The sequence below is a fragment of the Papio anubis genome, chromosome 11 (assembly GCF_008728515.1).
Source record: "Papio anubis isolate 15944 chromosome 11, Panubis1.0, whole genome shotgun sequence".
Lineage (NCBI taxonomy): Eukaryota > Metazoa > Chordata > Mammalia > Primates > Cercopithecidae > Papio > Papio anubis.
The window spans coordinates 125,667,920-125,691,034 of NC_044986.1; the positions used below are offsets into that span (position 1 = coordinate 125,667,920).

Sequence of the window (23,115 nt, forward strand, 5' to 3'; positions counted from 1 at the left end):
CGCCTGATGACAACATCCAGATCCATCCATTGGATGCCAAACATAGAAACAAGCTCAATGTGATTTTTGCAAATTTTTTGAAGGTTTCTCAATTCCATTTTTTATTGAGATGTAGAAGTCACAAGAGACTCTTGTTCCGACCATAACCATTGGAACAATCTGGTTAATACACAGATTCATCGTTTTTAAGATCCATCAGAGAGTTGAAGACTCAAATGTAAATGAATTAAATTTCTTCCGAGGAGAAAAGAGACCTGTGTGTGGCTTTTCCCATGGCAGAGGAACCAGGAGAAAGAATTTACCATAAAAAATGATAAAGCAAAAGGTTTCTGAACTTTTTAAAAAACGTAAATGGCAGTATCTGGTTAGCAAGGTAGATGAGAATCCCAGGGGAGCCCTAAAAGTGGATCCATTTTCTCTGAGGCACTCTGGACCTTTAGTGTGCAAAAGGCAGGGGCTCCTGAGGGCTGGGAGGTGAGCAACAGAGCCCTGGCTACCCCTCCAGGGCGGCCCGGATCACCCAGCAGAACCCTGGCTACCCCCTCCAGGGCGGCCCAGATTACCCAGCAGAGCCCTGGCTACACCCTCCAGGGCGGCCCGGATCACCCAGCAGAGCTGCTGGCTACCCCTCCAGGGTGGCCCAGATCACTGTGGGAACTCCACTCATGCTTCAACAACGGAGGTGGGATGAGGGCATAGCACATCCCTCTGCAGCGCCCTTGCCCTTCACCATGTGTAATATATTTGCCTTCCAAAGGCTGGGGGTGTGGCAGTGGAATAGAAGAAGCTGGGGGTGAGACTGAAGAGAGAATCACCCAGTTACCTGAAGAGCCAACAGCGAAGTGGTGGGCGGAGTCTCCCGCCGTTTGGAAAGCAGGTCCTCGCCGTGAAGCATAGAAGACTTCCAGGGTCAGTGTCAGGCCCAGCATCCGGGTCCTGCCCGTAGACTTGTAAATTCTTTTCTGGGGATAAATGTTATTTAATATTTACTGTTCTTTTAAATACAGTCTTCGTTGTTCATAAAACATTGTGTTATATAATCAAAATTTAAAAGACCTGCAAAGAAGCAAGAGAATTGGACTCATGTTCATGAGAGGAGACGGCCCCTAAAACAGTCAGTGGAAGAGACATGCTGGAATTATCAGAGACTTTGGAATAGCTGTGATAGGTGAGGCCAGGAATTTGTTGAAAAGGTCTACAACATCTATGAAGAGGTGAGGGGTGTTGCAGAAGGATAAAAACTATGAAAAAAACAAAATGGAAATGCTGGAAATGAAAATTAGTATTGGAAATAAAATTCCCATGGTTTAATAGGAGACTAGATACAGCAAAGACATTGAATGAACTTGAAGTCTGACCAATAGAAATGACCTAAGCATAAAACAAGGAGAAAAGGCATGAAAATACAGTGGAACAGTGTGTCTGAGGCCCGTGGGTCTAACATACCTGTAGTGATCGGAGCCCCCGCAGGAGTGGGTGAGAGAAAATGGGGCAAGAGAACAATTTGAAGAACTATGGCCAGGAGCGAAGGGAAGAATCAACACAAAGATTCAGGAAGCTCAGTGAACTCCAGGCACAGTAAATGAGAAGAACCACACCCAGACACATTGTTGTCCAAACACTGAAAGTCGATGGCAGAGTCGATCTTAAAGCCCCTGCAGAAATAAAGCTAAGTAGGGGGAAGTAATAAAAACAACACTGAGTTCTCATCAGAAATGCTGGAAGCAGGAGATCCTTCAGAATGGAAGAGAAAAGCAGATACTTAGCCAACCTAGAGAATCCATCAGCAAATACGCATCACAAGAAATCGTAAGAATGTCTCGGGATGAAAACAGATGATAGCAAAATGAAGCCCAAATTTTTAAGAAGAAATGAAGAACACTGAAAAGAGTCAATACAAGAAAATGTTTTAGAATCTATCAATATGTAGACATGTAAATATTTTTTAGTTTGTTTTAAAAGTATTAACCGTTTAAAAATATGAACTGCTGAGGTGTTCATAATGTGTGTAGGAATAACAGATGAGACAACAGGAAGTCGGGCCCTGGAAATGCACCATTGCAAGAATCTTCATTTTCATAATGCATAACGCTATGTGAGGATAGAATGCAATAAATCATGCAAAAAATACACAGAGGGTAAAATGAAATACCACAAATATTCTTTCTATTCATGAGAAAAGGAGGCAGGAAGGGAGGAACAAAGAACAAAAGGGACGAGTAAAGAACCAACAGCAATCGCACCAATAAGGACGTGACAAGTAAATGAACTGTGGATGACGTGATTGCTGAGGTTGGAATGTCTGTGTCCCCCCTCCAAACCATCTATGTCGAACTATAATCCCTAACGCAGTAATATAAGACATGAGGCCTTTAGAAGGTGATTAGATTATGAGGATGGAGCCCTCATGAATGAGACTTCCGCCCTAAAGGAGCATCTTCATCCACTCTGCAGGTGCCTCGATCTGGGATTTGCTAGACTCCAGAGCTGTGAACAGCCTGTTACCTAATCTAGGGTATTTCACAGCAGGGGGTAGCAGATGAGCACAGACCCAGCCTTGTCCTGGTGCCTTCCCGTGCCCAGGAGAGGCGGACATTGGCCACAGACCCTGTGAAGGATGGCGTCCAGCTGCTGGGTGATCCGGTGCAGCACAGGGAGGCCAACCTCCCTGTCAGGCTTCTTTAAGGGAATGCTGGCTGGTGCCGAGTTAAGAAAGATGAGTTAGCGGTGACGAGAGTGCAGAGGGAAGAGCACTCTGGCCAGGGAAGCTGAGCTGAAGCCCCTGCAACTTTGGAGGGGTCAGGAAAGATGGGAAGAGGCCAGGGTGGCCAGAGAGGGAGGACGACAGAAGGCTGCACCAAGCGCCGGTCCTTTTCCCAAGATCAGTGGGAAATTGTTAGAGGGCTTAGGGCAGGGACCTGTCATATTTAGCTAATCGTTTTGAAACGATCACTTGGAGTACATCATGAAGGCTTCTCTAAGCCGGTGACATTTCCACAGCCCCCACATTTTAATGCAAATAGAGAAATTCTTTTGGAAATAGGAGTACAAAGAGGTAGTCAAATTTTTGTGTCATTTTCCCTTTCAATTTGAAGAGTGTCGTTTGCCTGGAGACATACAACCTAAGCTTTTTTACCCAGCGTAGTACATAAGCCCAGTATCAGGTCTTTGGAGTTTGTTCATTCTTTCACACATTTCTACTTACTGTAGCCCTATGTGCAAGTACTAGGTTGTGCTAATATTATGGTGTGTGAATTGCTAAATAGTAAAATCACCAGTCAGCTTAAATGCTAAAATTAGTCCTGTTTTGTGTTTTCTGTGCTGATATTTGGGATGTGAGTCTGTATATCTTCACCTGAGATTTAAATATGACTCATTTGTGCAATAAGCACTTAATACCTAATTGATATAATACTTTTATGTCAGTAAGAAACTTACTTTTTGGTATATACATTTGTCCCTAAGTGGGGGACAGGTTTCCAGACTCCCTATTGATACCTAAGTCCGCAGACGCTCAGGTCCCTGCTGGAAAATGGCTCAGCATTTGCCTAGAACCCATGTACATCCTCTGTGTACTTTAAATCATCTCTAATGACTTGTGATGCTGAATACGATGTAAATGCTGTGTAAACAGTTGTACTATATCGTTCAGGGAATTATGACAAGAAAAAGTCTGTGCCTGTTCAGTACAGGTGCAATTTTTTCAAATATTTGTGATTCAAGATTGGTTAAATCTAAAGATGCAAAATTCACGGATATGGAAGGCTGACTGCTTAACATTTTTATTATATAACTGGATTTTAACGTGAATCCTGTTTTCTCGTTAATGTAACTTGCAATTTCAAAAATGCTTTATCTTTGTTTCTGATTGAGCTTTAGTTGGAATGGATAATGCTGTTTTTCTGTGGGTCCTTTTTGCAAGTATTTGATCCTTAAACACTGAGGGGCATTAGGGATCTCTGTATTTAAGGAAACACTGGCTAGCATTCCTTGGCAATATGATAAATACTCCCTCAGTATGTATCTTGAAATTTCAGACTTTTTACCTCAGGGGTTTTTATAATTTGGAAGCAGCTGTGTCTTACCTCTTTATCTCCTTCACGTATTCTTCTCTATTAATGCTCAGGCCTATTTGGCTTCAGGCGCAGTGTTGCCTCCTCCACGTGGTACAAGATAGGAAAGGAGGTACTAGCCATGCACATTTTTTCCTGAGATACCACCTTGAGACATTGTAACAATTTCTGAACTTGGATAATTTAGAGAGAATGCTGACTTATTTTTGTTCCAGTTAATATTTACGTTTCAAGGAATCATGAAGGAAGGATATTATTTAAATCATTGCTTCAGCTCGAATATATTCAGTAAAAGTCCACTATGTGTAGCGTACACACCTTTATTGGCTATTTGCTTTCTTCATGCCCTTCCTCTCTTTTTTAAACATAAGGATGCTGAGAGATAGCAGTAGCCATAATTACCCTAGTGAAGTAACAGAGAAGAGTGGAATCATAATTTCCTTTTAAAATCTTGAACTGTTGCTTATTTTCATAGACTTGGCTCTGTTGTGAGTGGTGGCAGTTTTTCCGTCTGGCTTTGTGACCAAATTTCTGCCAGAAGAAAAACACTTAACTCCCTTTCCACTGCTGCGGCTGCAGCTGCTGTCTCTAGTGTCTGCCTCCTGTCGTCATGGGGGTGTGGGTGGGTGCTGGGCCGTACACACAAAGGACAGGTGTGCATCAGTCCAGGCACCTGTGAAAAATCTTCTACTCTTTGTACTTCTGGGGAATGTTTGGGAAAGACGGCTAAGTCACATAGGGAAAAATACCTTGCATCCAAAGAGCTTGCCCAAGTTGCTTTCTGGAATTGTCCAGCAGCTGGGGTAGATGATTTAATACGGGTAGCAGGCAGGGACCACAGCCATGGATGATGAGGAGGAGAAAACAGAAATTGGTGTCTCTGTTTGGGGAACAGCAACAGAGCACATTTGCTGGGGTGAAAACTGCTCCTGAGGCTGCTGAGTAGACCATGTGAGAGCCCAGCGCTGGATTTTCAGATGCGCGCTGGCCTCTCCTTTTGCCTCATCGTTTAGGTGGAGAGGGCTAGTGCCCTAATTTCAGGTGTAAAAGCTTACAGGCTCTCCATTGTTACTGGAATCAGAACCTCGGAACTACCTCAGCCGATTTAGCAAATGAAACTTGTACTCCCACGTCCCTCAGAGTGCTGTGAGTGAGATGGTGCAGTGCCACCATTTACCTTCTGTGTTTCGAAGTGACTCAGGTCCCTGCGCCGTGGTTAGTCACCTGCTTCGCCCTCTTCTGTTGCTCCGTGGATATGTTGACATCTTTAAAACATTTCTTTTAGTCTTGTACAGTGGTTAATTTTAATGATTTCCATATTTGATGTTGTTTTTGATCTTCTTTTCATTTTGTTTCCTGCTTTTCGCATTCTCCTCCCCACCCCTCCCTCTTCTCCATCCCATTTTTCACTGTCGGGTCATGTGTGTCTGTGTGTTGTGTGTGTTGGTTTCTGTTGTCTGGTATTCTCTCCTCTCTTCTCATCCTCACCCTTCTGCTGCTGTAGCCTCACAGGCTGTGGACCCTGGCCGAGCAGGTAGGGGACTTTCCTGTCCGTCACACCCATGCCTCCCTGCCCAGCCCCGCTGCCTTGCCCGCATCCAGCCATGGGACAGACTAGCAGTTGAGTGCAGAGATTGGCCGGGGGTCTGCGGACCCTGTGATCGTGGGTGCTGCCTGCCGGGCAGTGTCACGTTCAGGCCTCACGCGTAGCCGACGCTGTCTTCCCGGGGTGCGCGGTCAGTGGTTCCTTTGCCAGTTTGGTTCATCTCTGTTTTACTTAATTCTCCACCTGTTTTCCATTTACTTATTTTTAATTGACCTCCATGGCTGTATTTCGTGTTACTCACTGTGGCCGGTTCTCCGCTCGGCACTGGTCTGTGGCGTGGCTTTGCTGAGCAGCAGGGGTAGAGCTGTCACTGGGAGCGTCTGCCGGGAGGCTGACTCGCATGTGCTGTTCTTTTTCACTATCTCGGTGGTGAGATACCAGGGCCCAGGGTTATTGAGTACTATGGTATGTTTTAATGACATTGTCTTTTTTTTTTCTTATATATAAGCAATATAAGAAAATTGTGTGCCTTTAGTACAAAATTTGGAATTCTCTCCTGAAGAATTTTAGTGTAATTCTTCAAATGAATTCTGAAGGGCTCCCTTATTTTTTGGCAAATTTATTGTAGGTTGTCTTTTTCCAACCAAGGTATTGTATTGCCTTCCCCAAAAATGGTTGTACAGTTTTGGTTTGTAACACAGCCTTCATGATACTGCTGTTCTGTGGACAGAGGCCACTGGTCAGAAGTCAGCATGGTATAATTTTTCAAGCAATTTACGGTGCCAAGAAAAGATTTCTGGACTCCTGTGTAAAATCAACAGCCCAGTGGCTCAGACCACCAAGTCCTGCCCAGCTTACCAGGATCAAATACCCCTTCTCTGACCTATGTCTCAGCCGAAAATGCCCTCCTCAGGCCAGAGAGCCAGAGCACAAGCAGAGCCCGGAGGAGCAAGATGCTCCCCTCACCTCTTCCTCCCTGGCCTGTCCATCCACATCATGCATCTGCTTCACTGTCCTGGGCCCTCAAAGTACACCTTTTGTTGTTAAAGGTGGATGCATGCAGTAAAAATTTCTCTGCACAGATGCTTCATATCCTTCCAACCTGCTTTTGCAGCCGCCGTCTTGGCAGTTTCAGCCTTCCCTTTTTTTGGCACAGTGCGTGGCTTGTCTCCTTTCTTTCCTATTTTTATATATTGGCGGTCAAGCTGTGTGAATCCAGTATTATCCTAATAAGATATGCCTTCTGGAATTTAGGTTATCAAACTGAAAGTTAGCAGGTGCCTTGCAGAGATTGCTGGTCTAAGTGCTTTTAGTTCTATTTTTCACTTTAACATTTTACCAAAGAAATGTTTCCTAGCTAGTAGAAGCACAGACCCCAGTCTCCTTCCATGTAAACTTGAGTTAACCACTCTGTGTTGTTGCTTGCAGGGAACCTCAGGACCTGACCCAACCACTGTCTATGTGGACATGAGAGCCCTGAGACATGACAGGTACTGTACGCTTCTGGGTTTTTTCTTTTCCTTTTTATGTTTTGTTCTGTGGCCTTGCATGCAGGTGTCCATCTAGAAGAAGGGGTGCGCGTGATGTTTATCTGCTCAGAGTGTGACTGTCTCATGAGTGAAGTGGTGGAGTTAGGCATTGGCTTGAACTTTGCAATTGAAGACTCTGGCCAGGCACGATGGCTCATGCCTGTAATCCCAGGACTTTGGGAGGCTGAGGTAGGCGGATCACCTGAGGTCAGGAGTTCGAGGCCAGCCTGGGCAACGTGGCAAAACCCCGTCTCCACTAAAAATTACCCAGGTTTGGTGGCAGGCACTTGTACTCCCAGCTACTTGGGAGGCTGAGTCAGGAGAATTGCTTAAAACCGGGAGGCAGAGGTTACAGTGAGCTGAGATTACACCTCTGCATTCCAGCCTGGGAGACAGAGCAAGACTCTGTCTCAAAAAAAAAAAAAAAGAAAAGAAAAAGAAAGAAACTCTGTTGCAGGATGGCAGTGGCCGGTGTGATAGCAGGAGTGTGGCCAGAGCCGCTTTATCTGACCGTTTCACCGGAAGGCAGGCACTTGGTTCTTTTCCTTCCTATTTTAGGCACCATTTTGCCCCCCTCGTAGAATGTCAGCATCCTGCCCACATTCATTTACATGATGTTTTGTGAAGGTGCTTAAATTAGGGGTTAGGGTTCAGGTTACCTTCTCTATGTGGCCTCCTAAGCGCCCCCTGAGAAGAAAAGTGGAGTTCTTGGTGAGTGTGTGAGGACTCCAGAAGGCAGGGATGGGGTTGAGCAGGGTGAGAAGCCCTTCAGAGGAATCTCTGCCCACCAAGGAGGACCCACTAAGATGCCAAAGAGGAAGGAAAGAAGGCGTCATTTTTACTGCAGACTTCACCCGTTGAAACAGATCATTTTCTGCTTGGCGACTGTGGAGGTGCCCATTCATTGTGCTTAGGTGAAGTGTGTGGGACGTGCTGTCTTCCCTTACCGCCGTCAGCAGCCGCTCCGAGACATGTTGCTGTGTGTGCCTGTGCCTCGGGTGTCTGGCGTGCCTGGAGGCATTTTCGATCAGCACAAGTTGGGCAGTGGCTCAGCTGGCATCTGGTGGGGGGATGCCAGGGATGTCCCAACAGCCTGCATGGGACAGCCAGTGGCTGAGAGCTCACGTGCCAGGGCCAGGAGCCGCGACCGCCCTGACGGTTCACACTTGTAGATGCATGCCTGGCCCTGTGGCTCTTCCATCAGGCCCTCCGGTCGACAGAACCACTGGCTGCACAGTTATGAAATCACAGAAGAGTGGTGGCCCCCTAGGAGCCCTCGGGAGGCCCTGCAGGCTGAGGGCCAGAGGCAATGCCTGCCCCCAAGGCCACCAGCTGCCAGGGACAAAGTTCAGTCTGGAACACTTAGAAAAATCAGAAATGTAGTTTTAGAGTAGACAACTTGTTTCTGGGCATACGATTTTCTAAATAATCACTTCTGGGCTTTAAAGCATGTCTACTTAACTCCCTGTAAGAATTCTTTGGAAAATATCTCATAATTGTATGACTTCCTGGAGAAGTGAGCAATATCTCATCAAATAACACATGTATGCAGTTCTATCTGTGGCCTGGCCCTCAAAGAGTAACCTTTTCCCTGACTAGGCTGCTAGGTGCTTTGGAAAGCATCTGAAATGAAAGTGAGAGCACGTAGGGAACAGGAGCTTGCAGTGCAGTTCACTTTCCCACACACCACTGCGTGGGTCTGGTTGGCACCCACGCCACTCACTCTTGCTGCTCGCTGGCCTAGGCTTTCACCTTTGAGCAGTGCCGAGCGGAGCTCCTTGGATGCCAGACATCTTCACAAGACTCAGACCTGACCCCCATCCTCAGCATTTTACATACAAAGAAGAAAAGCAAAGTCTGGCTCTACATTGCAGAGCAACTTCCTTTCACTGGGCCCTGCCCAGGCACCCCTGAACCCTCCCTGCTGCTCTCTAGATGGACCATGTGCCACTCTTCCTCGCATGCCCTCGGGTGGGAGACGCTGCCCTTCCCTCCCGGCTTCTGGGGCTGCTCTCACTCTTCTCATTCCTTTCAGGTTTTTTCTCCGTGATGTTCTCTCTCTGACCTTTCTGACTGGGTCTGTCTGTGGCCCCCTCCATCTGGCTGGGTCCCTTCTCCCTTACCCTCAGTGCAGAGAACCTCAGTGGCGTCCCAGCCTTGCTCTCTGATGCCCCCACCACCTACTCACAGTCCGCAACCCCCAGCCCACCTCCAAGGAGTCTGGCCCCAGGGGCCTTTCCTCCAGTCCTTCAAGCTCAGCTCCAAAGCCCTCTCCTTCCTTAAACCTCCCTTAAATATTCCCAAGTAAAAATACATCCAGCTTTAATCTGCAGCATCACTTTCGACCTTTACTAGCATGTAACACACCTCATGCTGCAGCCACTGGCAGAGGGGGCTCTGGGTCACACAGGTAAGAATTCAGCTGCTCTGGGAACGAGGTATTATGCTCTGTAACCTGCTTCCCTCTTGCTTTAGTCAGTTTCGGTTTCTATAAAGGAACACCTGAGACTGGGTGATTTATAAAGAAAAGAAGTGTATTTGGCACAGGGTTCTGCAGGCTGTACAGGAAGTGTGGTGCCTGCATCTGCCTCTGGTCAGGTTTCAGGGAGCTTCACTCATGGTGGAGGGAAAGAGGAGCCGCAAGTGAAGAGATCCATGGTAGGAGGAGGGGACAGACTGCCTTTAGCCACCGGCTCTCCTGGGAGCTGGTAGAGCAAGAACCTGCTCCCCCGCAGGGAGGGCTTGCGTCTTTTATGAGGTATCTGTCCCCATGACTCCAGCTCCTCCCATTAGGCCCCACCTCCAACCCTGGGGATCACATTTCAGCAGGAGCTTGGGGAGTAGCGGGGGAGGTGCTCAGAACAGGTGTAGTAAAACCAGTCTTCTTCGGGCACCTGTGAGGACAAAGTAAAAGAATGCTGTGAAGAGCTGGACGGGGGCCGATGCTGTCACTGTGAGCTCCAGCAGCTGGATGATGACAGAGGACTCACCTCTTCTGTTCCACTGGCCTAGGGCTGCTGACCACAGAGGGTGAGAAAGTCAACAGTCCAAGGCCAGCAGTCGGGAGGCAGTGAAATGAGAGCCACTAAAAGCACTGACCCTTTTCTTTCTTGTTACTCTTCCTATAAAAATGGGATGGTGGTTTTCTCACTTGATCTGCATTAGGGTCTGTCACAGGATTAATTACTGTTCCTGTTGCTTTAATGGCACACTCACTTGGGAGCTCCAAGGCACCTGGCCATGTATCGTCTAATTACTGTGGAGAAGGTTAGCTTATTGGTATGCACATGCAATTTCCTTGAGAAGAGAATATGAATGTGCACACACACAAGAAAGACGGCCTACAGAGGAAGTCAGTGGTTAAACAGGTGTATTAGCCATTTCTACTTGGTTTTCTGCCTCTGTTTCTGATGCCCTTTTTATTCTTGGAGCCATGGTGGGTGGGACCTGCCTGCATCTGTGACAGGTCACCATGGAGAGCATTTCTGCATCACAGAGTGAGGAGACACACACTCCCTGCTTCTGGAACAGATTACAGTCCCACATGTGCAGGAAGGAAATGATGAAATTGTGTTAATACTATTTGAAAGTGACTATTCACTTTAAAAATATTTTTACAATGTAATTCATTTTAAATGAATTCGTAAGTCTCTCAATGACTTCCAATTTGGTCTTTCCATGAACACTTTAGTTTTTCAGACTTTAGATAGGAAATATATATATATTTTTGTCTGCGTTTGAAGATGGGGTTTTTAAGGCTGGGAACAGGCTCACACCTGTAATCTCAGTGCTTTGGGAGGCCAAGGCAGGAGAATCACTGGAACCCAAGAGTTTTGAGAGCAGCCTGGGCAACATAGCAAGACTCCATCTCTACATTTTTTAAAAATGAGCTAGGTGTGGTGGCATGTGCCTATAGTCCTAGCTACTCAAAAAGCCGAGGTGGGATGACTGCTTGAGCCTAAGAGTTAGAGGCTACAGTGAGCCGTGATCACACCGCTGCACTCCAGCCTGGGCAATGGAGCAAGACCTTGTCTCAAAAGAAAAAGAAATAGTTGGCCGGGCGCGGTGGCTCAAGCCTGTAATCCCAGCACTTTGGGAGGCCGAGGCGGGTGGATCACGAGGTCAGGAGATCGAGACCATCCTGGCTAACATGGTGAAACCCCCTCTCTACTAAAAATACAAAAAACTAGCCGGGCGTGGTGGCGGGCGCCTGTAGTCCCAGCTACTCGGAGGCTGAGGCAGGAGAATGGCATGAACCTGGGAGGCGGAGCTTGCAGTGAGCCGAGATCGCGCCACTGCACTCCAGCCTGGGTGACACAGCGCGAGACCCCGTCTCAAAAAAAAAAAAAAATAGTTTTAGCAATTTTTTATATCTTAAGAACATTACATTGGTGTAAAGTCCTAGGATGAAAACGTTCCTAGCTTCCTCAGGGCTTGTAACCTGAAGTCATAATTAAAGGGTATTACCAGAAAAGCATAGATATTAAATTAATTCCTGCTCAGTGTTAGTCCAAGTATCAAGATCCTGAGAGCAGGGGGCACAGAATAAAAGTGCATCAATCAACTTCAGACTTAGGAGCAGAATGGAGGGAGTGAAGACAGAGATAAAGACAAATAGCTTAACAAGAGCCTTTCACCTAGTCAGGTCCTTGTGTGTGTGTGTTTCAGTGCATGTGAGTGTGCTGTGAATACATGCATGTGTGTGTTGCAAGTATGTGAATAGTGTCTGCACATGTGAATGAGTTTGTGCATATGCAAGCTTGCCTGTGTTATGTGTTGTGTGGGTGAGTGATGTGAGTACAAGTGCATATATGCATGACAGTATGAGTTTGTACAAGTGTGTTGTGTATATATGCTGTTGTGTGTTACAAGTGTGCATGTGTGTGCAATATTGCATGTTTCAACACATGCATGTGCACAAGTGTAGTGTGTGCTGCAAGTGTAGACGTGCATGTGTGTGTCATGAGTGTGTTGCAAGTATGTTGCAATTGTGTGACTGTTTCAAATATGTACACATTTATGACTTTGCTTGTGTGTGTGCATACAAATATGCAGCATATATTTGTGCAAACATGAGTACATGCAGGTATGAGTATGCACGTGTGTGTTGCATGGGTGGGTGCCTGTGTGTGGTACAAGTGTATGAGGGTTTGCAAGAATACAAGTGCACTCCCATGTGCATGTGTGTTCAAGTGTGAGTTTGCATGTGTGAGTGTAGTGTACCAAGTGTTTTATGTGTGTGCAAATACGTTGCATGTGTGCATGCAGATGAGTTTGTGCTGATGTGTGGGCTATGTGAGTATTGTGTGTGTTGCATGTGTGTGCATGTGCACATGCACATTGAGTCTTAGTATTGCCTTGTATTTTGTATGTGGAGTTGTGTGAAAAGTATGCACACATGTGCATGCATGTGGAAGTGTGTGTGCATTTGTGTGCATACATGTGTACATGAGAAGGATTCGCTGGGAGGGGGCCACAGTTCTCCAGGTGGTCTTTAGTCCACTCATCATGGCCTGTGGTCTTAGCAGACTGACAGCTGGGCTCTCAGTGGAGCTCCTGCCCCTTTACTGAATTAGTCATGTGCTGCATAGTGCCATTTCTGTCAATGACAGACCACAGTGGTCTCCAAGACGGTGTTCCCTAAATGATAGTGGTTCCATAAGACTATAATGAAGCTGAAAAATTCCTGTGAAAATGGAGTCTATTGATGTTGTGGCCATCATAATGCAATACATTACCTGTTTGTGGCTATGCTAGCGTAAACCTGTGCTGCCAGTTGTATAAATGTATAACATGTAGGATCATACACAGTACATGCATAATACTGGATTGTGATAAGATACCTGTGTAACCGCTTTATGTACTTACCTTTAATGTCGTTATCTTAGAGTATATTCTCTCTGCTTACAATAAAAAAGTTAACTGTAAGATAGCCTCAGCCGGTCCTTCAGGAGGAATCCAGCAGAAAGCATTGTTCACACAGATGACAGCTCTGTGCATGTCACTGCCCTAAAGACCTTCCAGTGGGACAAGATGTGGAGGTGGAAGGCAGTGATTTTGGTGATCCTGACCCTGTGAAGGCCCAGATTAATGTGTGTCTGTGTATTCGTTTTTAACAGTTTAAAAAGTCAAAAACTTTTAATAGAAAACTTGATATAAGGATAAATTATTTTTGTACAGCTGTACAATATGTTTTACTCTGTTTTTATAAGTGAGTCAAAAAGCTTTAAGGAATTTACAACATAGAGTTACAGTAAATGGAGATTAATTTATTTAACAAAGGAATTTTCTTACAGATTTAGTGTAGCTTATGAGTACAGTGTTTATGAATCTACAGCCACGTGCGGTGATGTCTTAGCTCACAAGTGCAGTGTTTATGAATCTACAGCCGCGTGCGGTGATGTCTGAGCTTGCAAGTAGTCTTTACGAAGTCTATAGCCGCATGTGGGTGATGTCTTAGCTTACGAGTACAGTATTTAAGAATCTACAGCCACATGCAGTGATGTCTTAGCTCACGAGTACAGTGTTTACGAAGTCTACAGCTGTGTGCGGTGATGTCTGCTTACAAGTACGGTGTTTACAAATCTACAGCTGCGTGTGGTGTTGTCTTAGCTCACAAGTACGGTGTTTACGAAGTCTAGAGCCACATGCAGTAATGTCTTAGCTTACGAGTACAGTTTTTAAGAATCTACAGTTGTGTGTGGTGTTGTCTTAGCCCACGGGTACGGTGTTTACGAATCTACAGATGTGTGAGGTGATGTCTTAGCTTACAAGTACAGTGTTTACGAAGTCTACAGCTATGTATGGTGATGTCGTAGCCCTTTGTGTGCACTCACCACTCACTCACCCAGAGCAGCTTCCACTTCTAAAAGCTCTGTTTATGGGTAAGTTCCCTATATGGGTGCACCATTTTTTATCTTTTTACAGCATGTTTTACTGTGCCTTTTCTATGTTTAGATATACAAATACTGTTGTATTGTAATTGTGTATAGTCACCTGCTGTCCAGGTGTGCAGCCTGGGAGCACTTGGCCGTACCATACAGCATAGGAGCGTAGGAGGCTACCCCGTCCCTGCGTATGTAGGTCCACTCTGTGGTGTTTGCATGATGACACAATGGACAGCTCGTTTTTCAGGATGTTTCCCTGTTGTTGAGTGACATGACTGTACTTTTTACCTGTGGCTTCTCAGCGTGTCACACGATCCTCAGGTGACTGTCCCAGCAGTGTACCCAGGAGCCTCACCCTCACTCCCCCGTCCCTTGGGTACCAGAGCTGAGCCTCAGGGTGGTTTGTCTGGCTGCAATGAATTTAACAGGTGCTTGGATTAGGCTCAGGACCCATTGTCTGGCCTCAGATCTATCACTTTCTGGCCATGTGATCCTGCACACGTTGCCTTCCTGTATTTTACTTTCTCTGCCTGTGAAATGGCAGAAGCAGTGTCACTCCTAGAGTCATTAGGAGGATTCTTGGTATGTGTCAGGTACTTGGGACAATGCTGGCCAGCTGTCTCAGTACAATTATCTGATATAGTTATACCTTTACATGGATATACGATTGTGTGTATGTATTCATGCAAATGCCTTGTTCTTATTAGTTTATATTTTTTTCCTTTCTTTCTGCTCTGGCTGTCTTCAGGCATAAACAGCCTCCTAATCCATCGTCTTGCCCAACTTGAGATGATCATCGGGTAAGGGACAGTAGGGCTTTCATGATTCCTTAAATAGAACTTGCAGTCTACTTGAAAACAGATGACAAACCAGTGGGGAAAACCGAATGAAAAATAAAGAATTCACATTCACACTATGTCACTTGTGGCATTTGGACACAATGTCCTGCGAGGCTTTGTCATTCTCCTGGTGCCTGGTTTGCAGCTCCCACTTCTCTTGCTCCCCACTCCAAAAATCCCCTGGCCAGGTGTGTGTGGAAGGAGAGCAGTCACGGAGCACCGTGGCCACCCCACAAGCGGGTGAGGACGCAATTCCCAGAGGCGGGATCCCAGGTCCTGACCCTCTAAGGCATGTTTTCAGGAGATGGAAGAGGCAGGCTTATTGCCAAAATATTTTTGTCTCTGCTGTTTTAGAATTACTATCCGTATCCCAGAGAGGCTGTGTCCATGTTTAAACTCATTAATATTTTTAGTCTTTACATCCCATTCTCTATTCTTTCACTTTGCCATATCAGTGTAACTTTAAACCTTTGAGGGCCTCAGTTTATCTCCTAAATGAGGCAATTAAGCAGCAACGAGCAGCTCCCACCCACTATGACCCCCTGCAGCTGCCTTTTCTCCTGACCCCCTCCACCTTCCCCAGACCCCAGCCCTCTACTGTCTGCTCAAGGTCCTGGGGCTGACCAGCATCCCCTCCCTCTGACATCACCAGTGTTTCCTTATCTTTGAAGTCGTCTATCTGAATGTAAATATGACATGACAAATGCCGTCCAAAAACAAAAATCCTCCTTTGACCCTTTTCACCTGTGGCCACCACACGGCCCTCTCCCCAGACAGCTGAACACCTCAGAGGGTCTGGGTTCATCTGCTGGCTCATGAGAGACAAAGCCCTATGTCCCCACAGTTCCCTGGTGGCACCCAGCAAGGTCACCTATGACCCCACCCTAATGTTCCACGCTGAGTGCCATGCCAGTGGATGCTGCTGAGCCTACCCTCCTGCTGGAAACTCGCTCTTTGGGTTTAGGGACTACACACTGATAGTTCTTTTGTTGACATAAACAGAAAAGCTTATTTTTCTGTTTAATAAACAAAAAGATGCTTTTCAAGTCCTTTCTGTGGAGAAGGAGTTGCCTGGCTGCTCAGGGTGAGTTCCGGTTTCTCCACATGCTAAGGGCCGCCTCTGATTTGTTTCTCCACACGCTCAGGGCCGCCTCTGATTCCGGTTTCTCCACACGCTCAGGGCCGCCTCTGATTCCGGTTTCTCCACAGGCTCAGGGCCGCGCCTGGGTTCCGGTTTCTCCACACGCTCAGGGCCGCTCCTGGTTCCGGTTTCTCCACACGCTCAGGGCCGCGCCTGGTTCCGGTTTCTCCACACGCTCAGGGCCGCGCCTGGGTTCCGGTTTCTCCACACGCTCAGGGCTGCTCAGGGCTGCCTCTGGTTCCGGTTTCTCCACACGCTCAGGGCTGCCTCTGATTCCAGTTTCTCTACACGCTCAGGGCTGCGCAGGGCCGCTCCTAATTCCAGTTTCTCCACACGCTCAGGACTGCCTCTGATTCCTGTTTCTCCACACGCTCAGGTCCGCGATTGGTTCCGGTTTCTCCACACGCTCAGGGCCGCCTTTGATTCCGCTTTCTCTACACGCTCAGGGCCGCTCCTGATTCCAGTTTCTCCGCACGCTCAGGGGCCTCCCTGATTCTGGTTTCTCCACACTCTCAGGGCCGCGCCTGGTTCCGGTTTCTCCAGAGGCTCAGGGCCGCGACTGGTTTCGGTTTCTCCACACGCTCAGGGCCGCACCTGGTTCCGGTTTCTCCACACACTCAATATTGTCTTGATTAAACCTCTACTCTCCATCCCTCTTCCCTCAGCCCCTGGCACCCGCCATTCTACTTTGTCTATGAATTTGACTACCTAGGTAGGTACCTCATATAAGTCCAGTCCTGTGGTATTTGTCTTTTTGTGACTGGCTGATGTTACTTAGCATGTCCTCAGGGTTCATCGATGTTGTAGCATATGTCAAATTCTCCTTCCTTTTTAAGATTGAATAGTATTTCCTTGTAGGTATACGCCACACTTGGCTCATCCGTTGTCTGCCGATGTTCACTTGGGTTGCTTCCACCTTTGGGCTGTTGTAACTGATGCTGCTGTGAACATGGTTTACAGATACTGCTGAAGACCTGGTCTCAGTTCTTCTGGGTATATACCCAGAAGTGGAATTGCTGAACCATACAATAGTTCTATTTTTAATTTCTGGAGGAACTGCCATACTGTTTTCCACAGCCACTGCATCGTTTTACTTTCCCGCCAGCAGTGCACATGGGTCTGGTTTCTCCATGTGCTCACCAACAGTAGCTGTTTTCTTTCTTTTTTTTTTTTTTTGAGAGTAGCCATCCTAATGGGTGTGAGATGCTATCTTGTTGTGGCTTTGGTGTGCGTTTTCCTAGTGATGGTCTTGTCAAGCATCTCATGCTCAACTGCTATTTGTATACCTTCTTTAGAAAAATGACTATTCAAGTTTTTCCACACTTTTTAACTGGAGTGGTTTTTTTGTTTGGTTTGTTTTTTGGGTTTTTTGGGTATTGAGTTGTAAGAGTCCCTTACATAATCTCGGTATTAGCCCCCTAATAGATATGTGATTTGCAAATCTTGCTCCCATTTCCTGGGTCGCGTTTTCACTCTGCTGATTCTGTTGATTGTGTCCTTTGATGAACAGAAACTTTTAATTTTGATGTCCAGTTTATCCTCTGTTTTCTGCATATACTTTTGGTGTCGTAGCCAAGAAATAATTGACACATCCAATGTCATGAGGCTTTTCCCTTAACAGTCTACAGTTTTATCTCTTACATTTATGTCATTGATCCACTTTGAGTTAATGAATTTTTAATATTTTTTAAAGGCAGGGACATGACGTTAGCAAAAATGTCAATGTCATAAAGACAAAAAAGACTTTGGAAATCTTCCCATTTAAGGCAAGCTAAAGAAATGACAACAAAATACAAAACCTGATGCTAGGGTGAGCCCTGCACTCAAGGTGGGAACTGTAGGGATATTACTGGAGTAATGGGAAGAATTGGAAAGAGGCTATAGATTAAATATTGGATCAATATTAAAATAATTGAAACTGATAACTGTTCTGTGCATAAGTAAGATAATATCCTTATTCTCAGGAAATCCACCCTTAAATACTTAGGAGTAAAGGGGCCTTGATATATTTAACTTACCCTCAAATGGTTCAGAAAAAACTGTGTGTGCATATTGGGTAAGATGGGGTGGTGGGCAGTGCAAATTATAAAGCAGATGGAACATAATATTAACAAGCAATGAACCTGTGTGTTACAAGTATTCTTTATACTGTTTTCATTCTTGCAAATTTACTATAATTTTGAAATTATTTTGAAAAAACTTTTACACATGCTCATAAACATCAAATCTAGAATTATTTTTCAAGTCTTTCTAGTCTTATTCAAAAAGGGAAAGTTGCTCTACGTTAGTCAAGACTTCAGTGACGGAAACCAAGTTGGACCATTTCAGCAAGTGAAGATTGAGGTAGGAGAGAGGTGCCTGAGTAACTGGAGGGTGGAGTGGAGGTGCAGCCCAGTGACAGGGAGGGCCTGGAAGCAAAGCCCAGAAGAGCCTCAGGAGTCCCCTTGTCACCTTGCTTCTCTGCTCTGTGCACACTTCTGTGCAAATGGATCAGCTCTCTGTGCTCATTCCACCTAGGAGAATGCTGCAGCCCCATGATCATTAGACCTCCTCTGTCAGACGGCTGCCCATCCCCAAGCTACTGGGCCTGGGGCATGGGCTTGGTTACCTAGAGGCGGGAGGCTGTGCCCTCCATGAGGCCTGCAGTCTCACATCTCAAAAGCCAAGAAGAGAGCACACACCCTCTCCTCTCCAGCATGGGCTGTGCAGAGCAATGCCTCCAGAGAGGGCATGTGGAAGGGATGGGGGAAAACCTGCACACATGACCCAGCTAAATGTGAGGTCACCGTCAGCGGTGATGAGCAGAGGGGCTTTGATATTATGCCATGGGGAGGGCGCTCATCTCTGAGGCCTTTCTCCAAAATGCCTGTGATCTATGTCTACCCATGAACAATGTTAGACAAGTCCCAACCAAAGGGTAGCCTACAAAACACCTCACCAGTCCCCTCAAAACCGTCAAGGTCAGCAAAACAGGGACATTTCTGAGAGAATGTCACAGCCCATAGGAGCCCAAAGAGACGTGATGGCCAATTGTCATGTGGAATCCTGGGTAGGATCCTGGGACAGGAAAGGGATTTTAGGGGGAAATAAGGAAGACTGAGTAAAGGATAGATTTAAATCATCTCAGTGTTGGCTCACTAATTCTAACTAATGTTGGATGTGCGCGCATTCTGAGACTGGGTTGTATTGTAGGGCAATGTGGGAGCTCTACCATCTGCTCAATTTTTCTTAAATCTGAAACTCCTAAAAAGTGTATTTTTAACTTCTTTATTTTAATTAACACATAATTGTACAACTCATAGGGTACACAGTGATGTTTCGATACATATAACACGTAGTGAGCAGATCAGGATATTAGATCAGGAATGTGCATCATTTCTTTGGAAATGTTTGGTGTCTTCCTCCTAGCTATTTGAATAATAAATTACTGTTATAGTCATCCTGCAGTGGTACAGAACATTGGAACTTCTTCCTCCTATCCAGCTGTGATTTTGTTTCCTTTAACAAATCTCTCCCCATCCCTCCCGTCCCAGCCTCCACTATGCCCTGTTGTACTTTGTACTTCTATGAAATCAACTTTCTTTAGCTTCCACATATGAGTGAGAACGTGTAGTATTTAATTTTCTATTCCTGGCTTATTTCACTTTACTTAATGTCCTGTGCTTCCATCCATATTGTTGCAGATGATAGGATTTCATTCTCTGTTGTGGCTGAATCCTATTCAGTGTTACATACCACACCTTCCATATCCATTCATCTGCTGTTGTACTCCTGGGTGGATTCATATCTTGGCTATTGTGAATCGGGCGTAGTAAACAGAGGAGTGCAGGTGTCTCTCCAGTACACTGATGATTTACTTTCCTTTGGATAAACGCCCAGTAGTGGGATTGTTGGATCATATGGTAGTTCTATTCGTAGTTTGGTATGTGTGTGTGTATGGAGTGGGGAGGGTTGTTTTGTTTTGTTTTGTTTTTGAGACAGTCTCACTCTGTCACCCAGGCTGGAGTACAGTGGCACGATCTCAGCTCACTGCAACCTCCGCCTCCCCGGTTCAAGCAATTCTCCTGCCTCAGCCTCCTGAGTAGGTGGGACTACAGGCGTGTGTCACTACACCCAGCTATTTTTTGTGTTTTTTTAGTAGAGATGGGGTTTCACCATATAGGCCAGGCTGGTCTCCATCTCCTCACCTTGTGATCAGCCCGCTTCGGCTTCCCAAGGGTGTGTGTGTTTTAAGGAGCCTTCATACTGCTCTCCATGGTAGCTGTATTAGTTTACATTCCTACCAGCAGTGTGTAAGAGTCCCCCTTTCTCTGTATCCTCACCAGCATTTGATATTTTTTGTCATTTTGATAATAGTCATCTTAAGTGGAGTAAGGTGATATCTCACTGTGGTTTTGACTTCCACCTCCCAAGTAACAATAAGTATAAAGCAGCTGAGCGGTCTTTGTTGCTGCTCTGCCTGTGGAGTAGCCATTTTTTTATTTCTTTACTTTCCTAATAAACTTGCTTTCACTTGGAAAAAAAAAAAAAAAAAGACTTCCACTTCTCTGATGATTTGTGATGTTGAGCAATTTTCATGTATTTTCTGGCCATTTATGTCTTTTGAGAAATGTCTGTTTGGATCGTTTGCCCATTTTTTAATGAGTTTTTTGTTTGTTTTTTTGCTGTTGAGATGTTTGAGTTCCTTATGTATCCTGAATATTAATCCCCTGTCTGGTGAGTAGTTTGCAAATGTATTCTTTTATTCTGTAGGTTGTTTTTTCACTTTGTTTCCTTTTGCTGTGCAGAAGCTTTTAAGTTATATTAACCCTATTTGCTTATTTTTGCTTTTGTGGCCTGTGCTTTTGAGGTCTTATTCAGAAAGTATTTTTTTAAAAACCAAGGAGTTCCCAAAAATGAAAAGTTTTTTTTTTAATTCAATGCGAATGAATGTCATGAAAACCTTATGAATGGACATAAAGTGATAAACAATTTATCCCACTCTTTGCCACAGAAATATTGATGCATTTTTTTCTTTTTCTTTTTTTTTTCTTTTTAGACGGAGTATCACTCTGTCATCCAGGCTAGAGTGCAGTGGCATGATCACAGTTGACTGTGACCTCTGCCTCAAGCGATCCTCCCACCTCAACCTTCCCAGTAGTTGGGATTACAGGTGCACACCACCACACCTTGCTGATATTTGCATTTTTTGTAGAGACAGGGTCTCACCACATTGCCTAGGCTGGTCTCAAACTCTTGGGCTCAAGTGAACCTCCTGCCTCAGCCTCCCAAAGTGTTAAGATTACATGCATGAGCCACTGCACCTAGCATATTGATGCATGTGATTAGGATCTTAGGTAGCAGGGGTCTGTGCTCGGGATTAGCATTCAGAAATTGAGCATTTCTGAAACTTGAAACCCATCTGGCCTTGGAAGAAGATGGAAGAGGGCAGTTTGGGCTGCAAGATCAGCTCAGTCCATGCCTCCAAATGGTGTCTTTTAAGGGAAGAAAACACAGGGCTCTCTCCCACCCGAGGGAGAGAAAAGGGAAAAGGATGGACAGAAGAGTCTGGATTGGAGGGAGTTACGTTTATAATTTTATAAATGAAAAAAGTACATAAAGTATGCTTTGGTACTTCATTTGTGCAATGCGGTTAGATTAGATGAAAACGTTCCTCTGTTTTCTTTCGTTGCCCATTTTCAGGGTGATTGGTATCTGTTTCTGGACTTCCATGATCGAGATCTGCTTGCCCTTAGCCTTTTGTGGTGGCCACCGTGGGCCGTCTCTTGCGGTCATCTGTAGGTTTCGTTAGGGCTTGAGTCCTGGGAGGACCTCCTGTGGAAATAATAGTGCATTTGTTTTTGGTTTTGTTTGTGGTTTTGGATGTGTGAACATGCCTATTTATTTTTAAGCACTGTTGTTGTTCCTTGTGATTTTAATACTCTTACGTGCTCCACTGGTTGCAAAGGAAATGGCAAGATATTAAAATCCCAACTTTGACAGTAACACTTGCCTCATCCTCTGTGTGCCTTAGCTGCCAGGAAGCTGCATACTAGACTCAGTCACAGCCTGTTAATTAATCTAAAGTTTTTGAGTATTTAATTTCCCCTCTATCTTTGGGGATTTTTAAAAGCTTATTGTTCAGATGGTCTTATAATACTGGGTATTTTAAATACTTCAGATTAATTTTGGAAGAAGGTGTAGTTTAAAATCTTAAGTAAAAGTTTTGGTTGTTTTTTCAGTGGCACATTCATAAATGCCATCCTCAAACTGCAAGTGTGGCTGTGCTACAGCTCAGCTTTCCATGACTGGGTTACCCTGTGTCCTGTCTGCTCCCCTTGAAATGCCACAGAGTTGGCACTGAGGACAGCACCAGCTCCGTCTGCATCTGGTCTGTCAAGCCGGTTTTTGAGACTGAAGGTGCAGAGGGTGCTGGACCCTTCGGGTCATGAGTGACCATCAGGCCAGTGCTGAGCAGTGGCGTGGGCGGGCAGGGTGGGCTTCCGGTGGGTGCTCTGCTGGCATCTGCATCAGGTGCCCCACCTCGGGGCATTGGTCAGGGGCTCCGGCTGCCCTGGTCTGAAGCAGTCGTCTTTCTGGCGGGAACAGTGCTGCCGTCTGCTGGCGCACTTCTGTTGGGGCAGAGAGTGCTATTTGTTTCTTGGTTGTCGTCACGTCTCCGAAGCTGGTGTGCTGACGGATGCTCTGTCAGCCCGCGGGTGCTGCCAGGGGGTGGTGGTCCTGGGCAGAGGGCAGGTGTGCTCATCCCCCTTTGCATGGTTCAGACAAGGCTCCTTGCTCCTTGGTGAGAATCTCAGTTGGATAAAGTAGCTTTGTGGGGAAGGATTAGCGGGAAGTTCAACCATGGCTCTCCTTAGACAAATGATGAAAAACCTGATTATCTCAGCAGCACCTTCCCGCCCGTTCCCAGGAGGCCAGGCGTGTGATGCTGGGAGGCACGAGTGAAGAATGAAGACCTCACAGGCCTCTCGTGATAGCCGTGCGTTCTTTCCCACTCAGGGCTGTACGGCGCCATCGCGGCTTCGGCCTTCTGAGATGTTGCTTCCAGCAAAACAGGTTGCTAAGTTCGAGTCCATTTGAGGGCAGTTCAAGAACAGAGC

The 23,115-nt window shown here is 45.9% G+C and overlaps 1 protein-coding gene across 1 annotated transcript in view; it reads left to right on the forward strand.

Annotated features, from left to right (window-relative positions):
* Positions 1-23,115, forward strand: part of DIP2C (disco interacting protein 2 homolog C) — a 136,331-nt gene that overhangs the window by 95,587 nt on the left and 17,629 nt on the right. Inside the window, exon 28 of the mRNA XM_031652570.1 lies at positions 7,048-7,109. Within this exon, the coding sequence (XP_031508430.1) occupies positions 7,048-7,109 (62 nt within the window). The remainder of the gene's footprint in view (positions 1-7,047; positions 7,110-23,115) is intronic.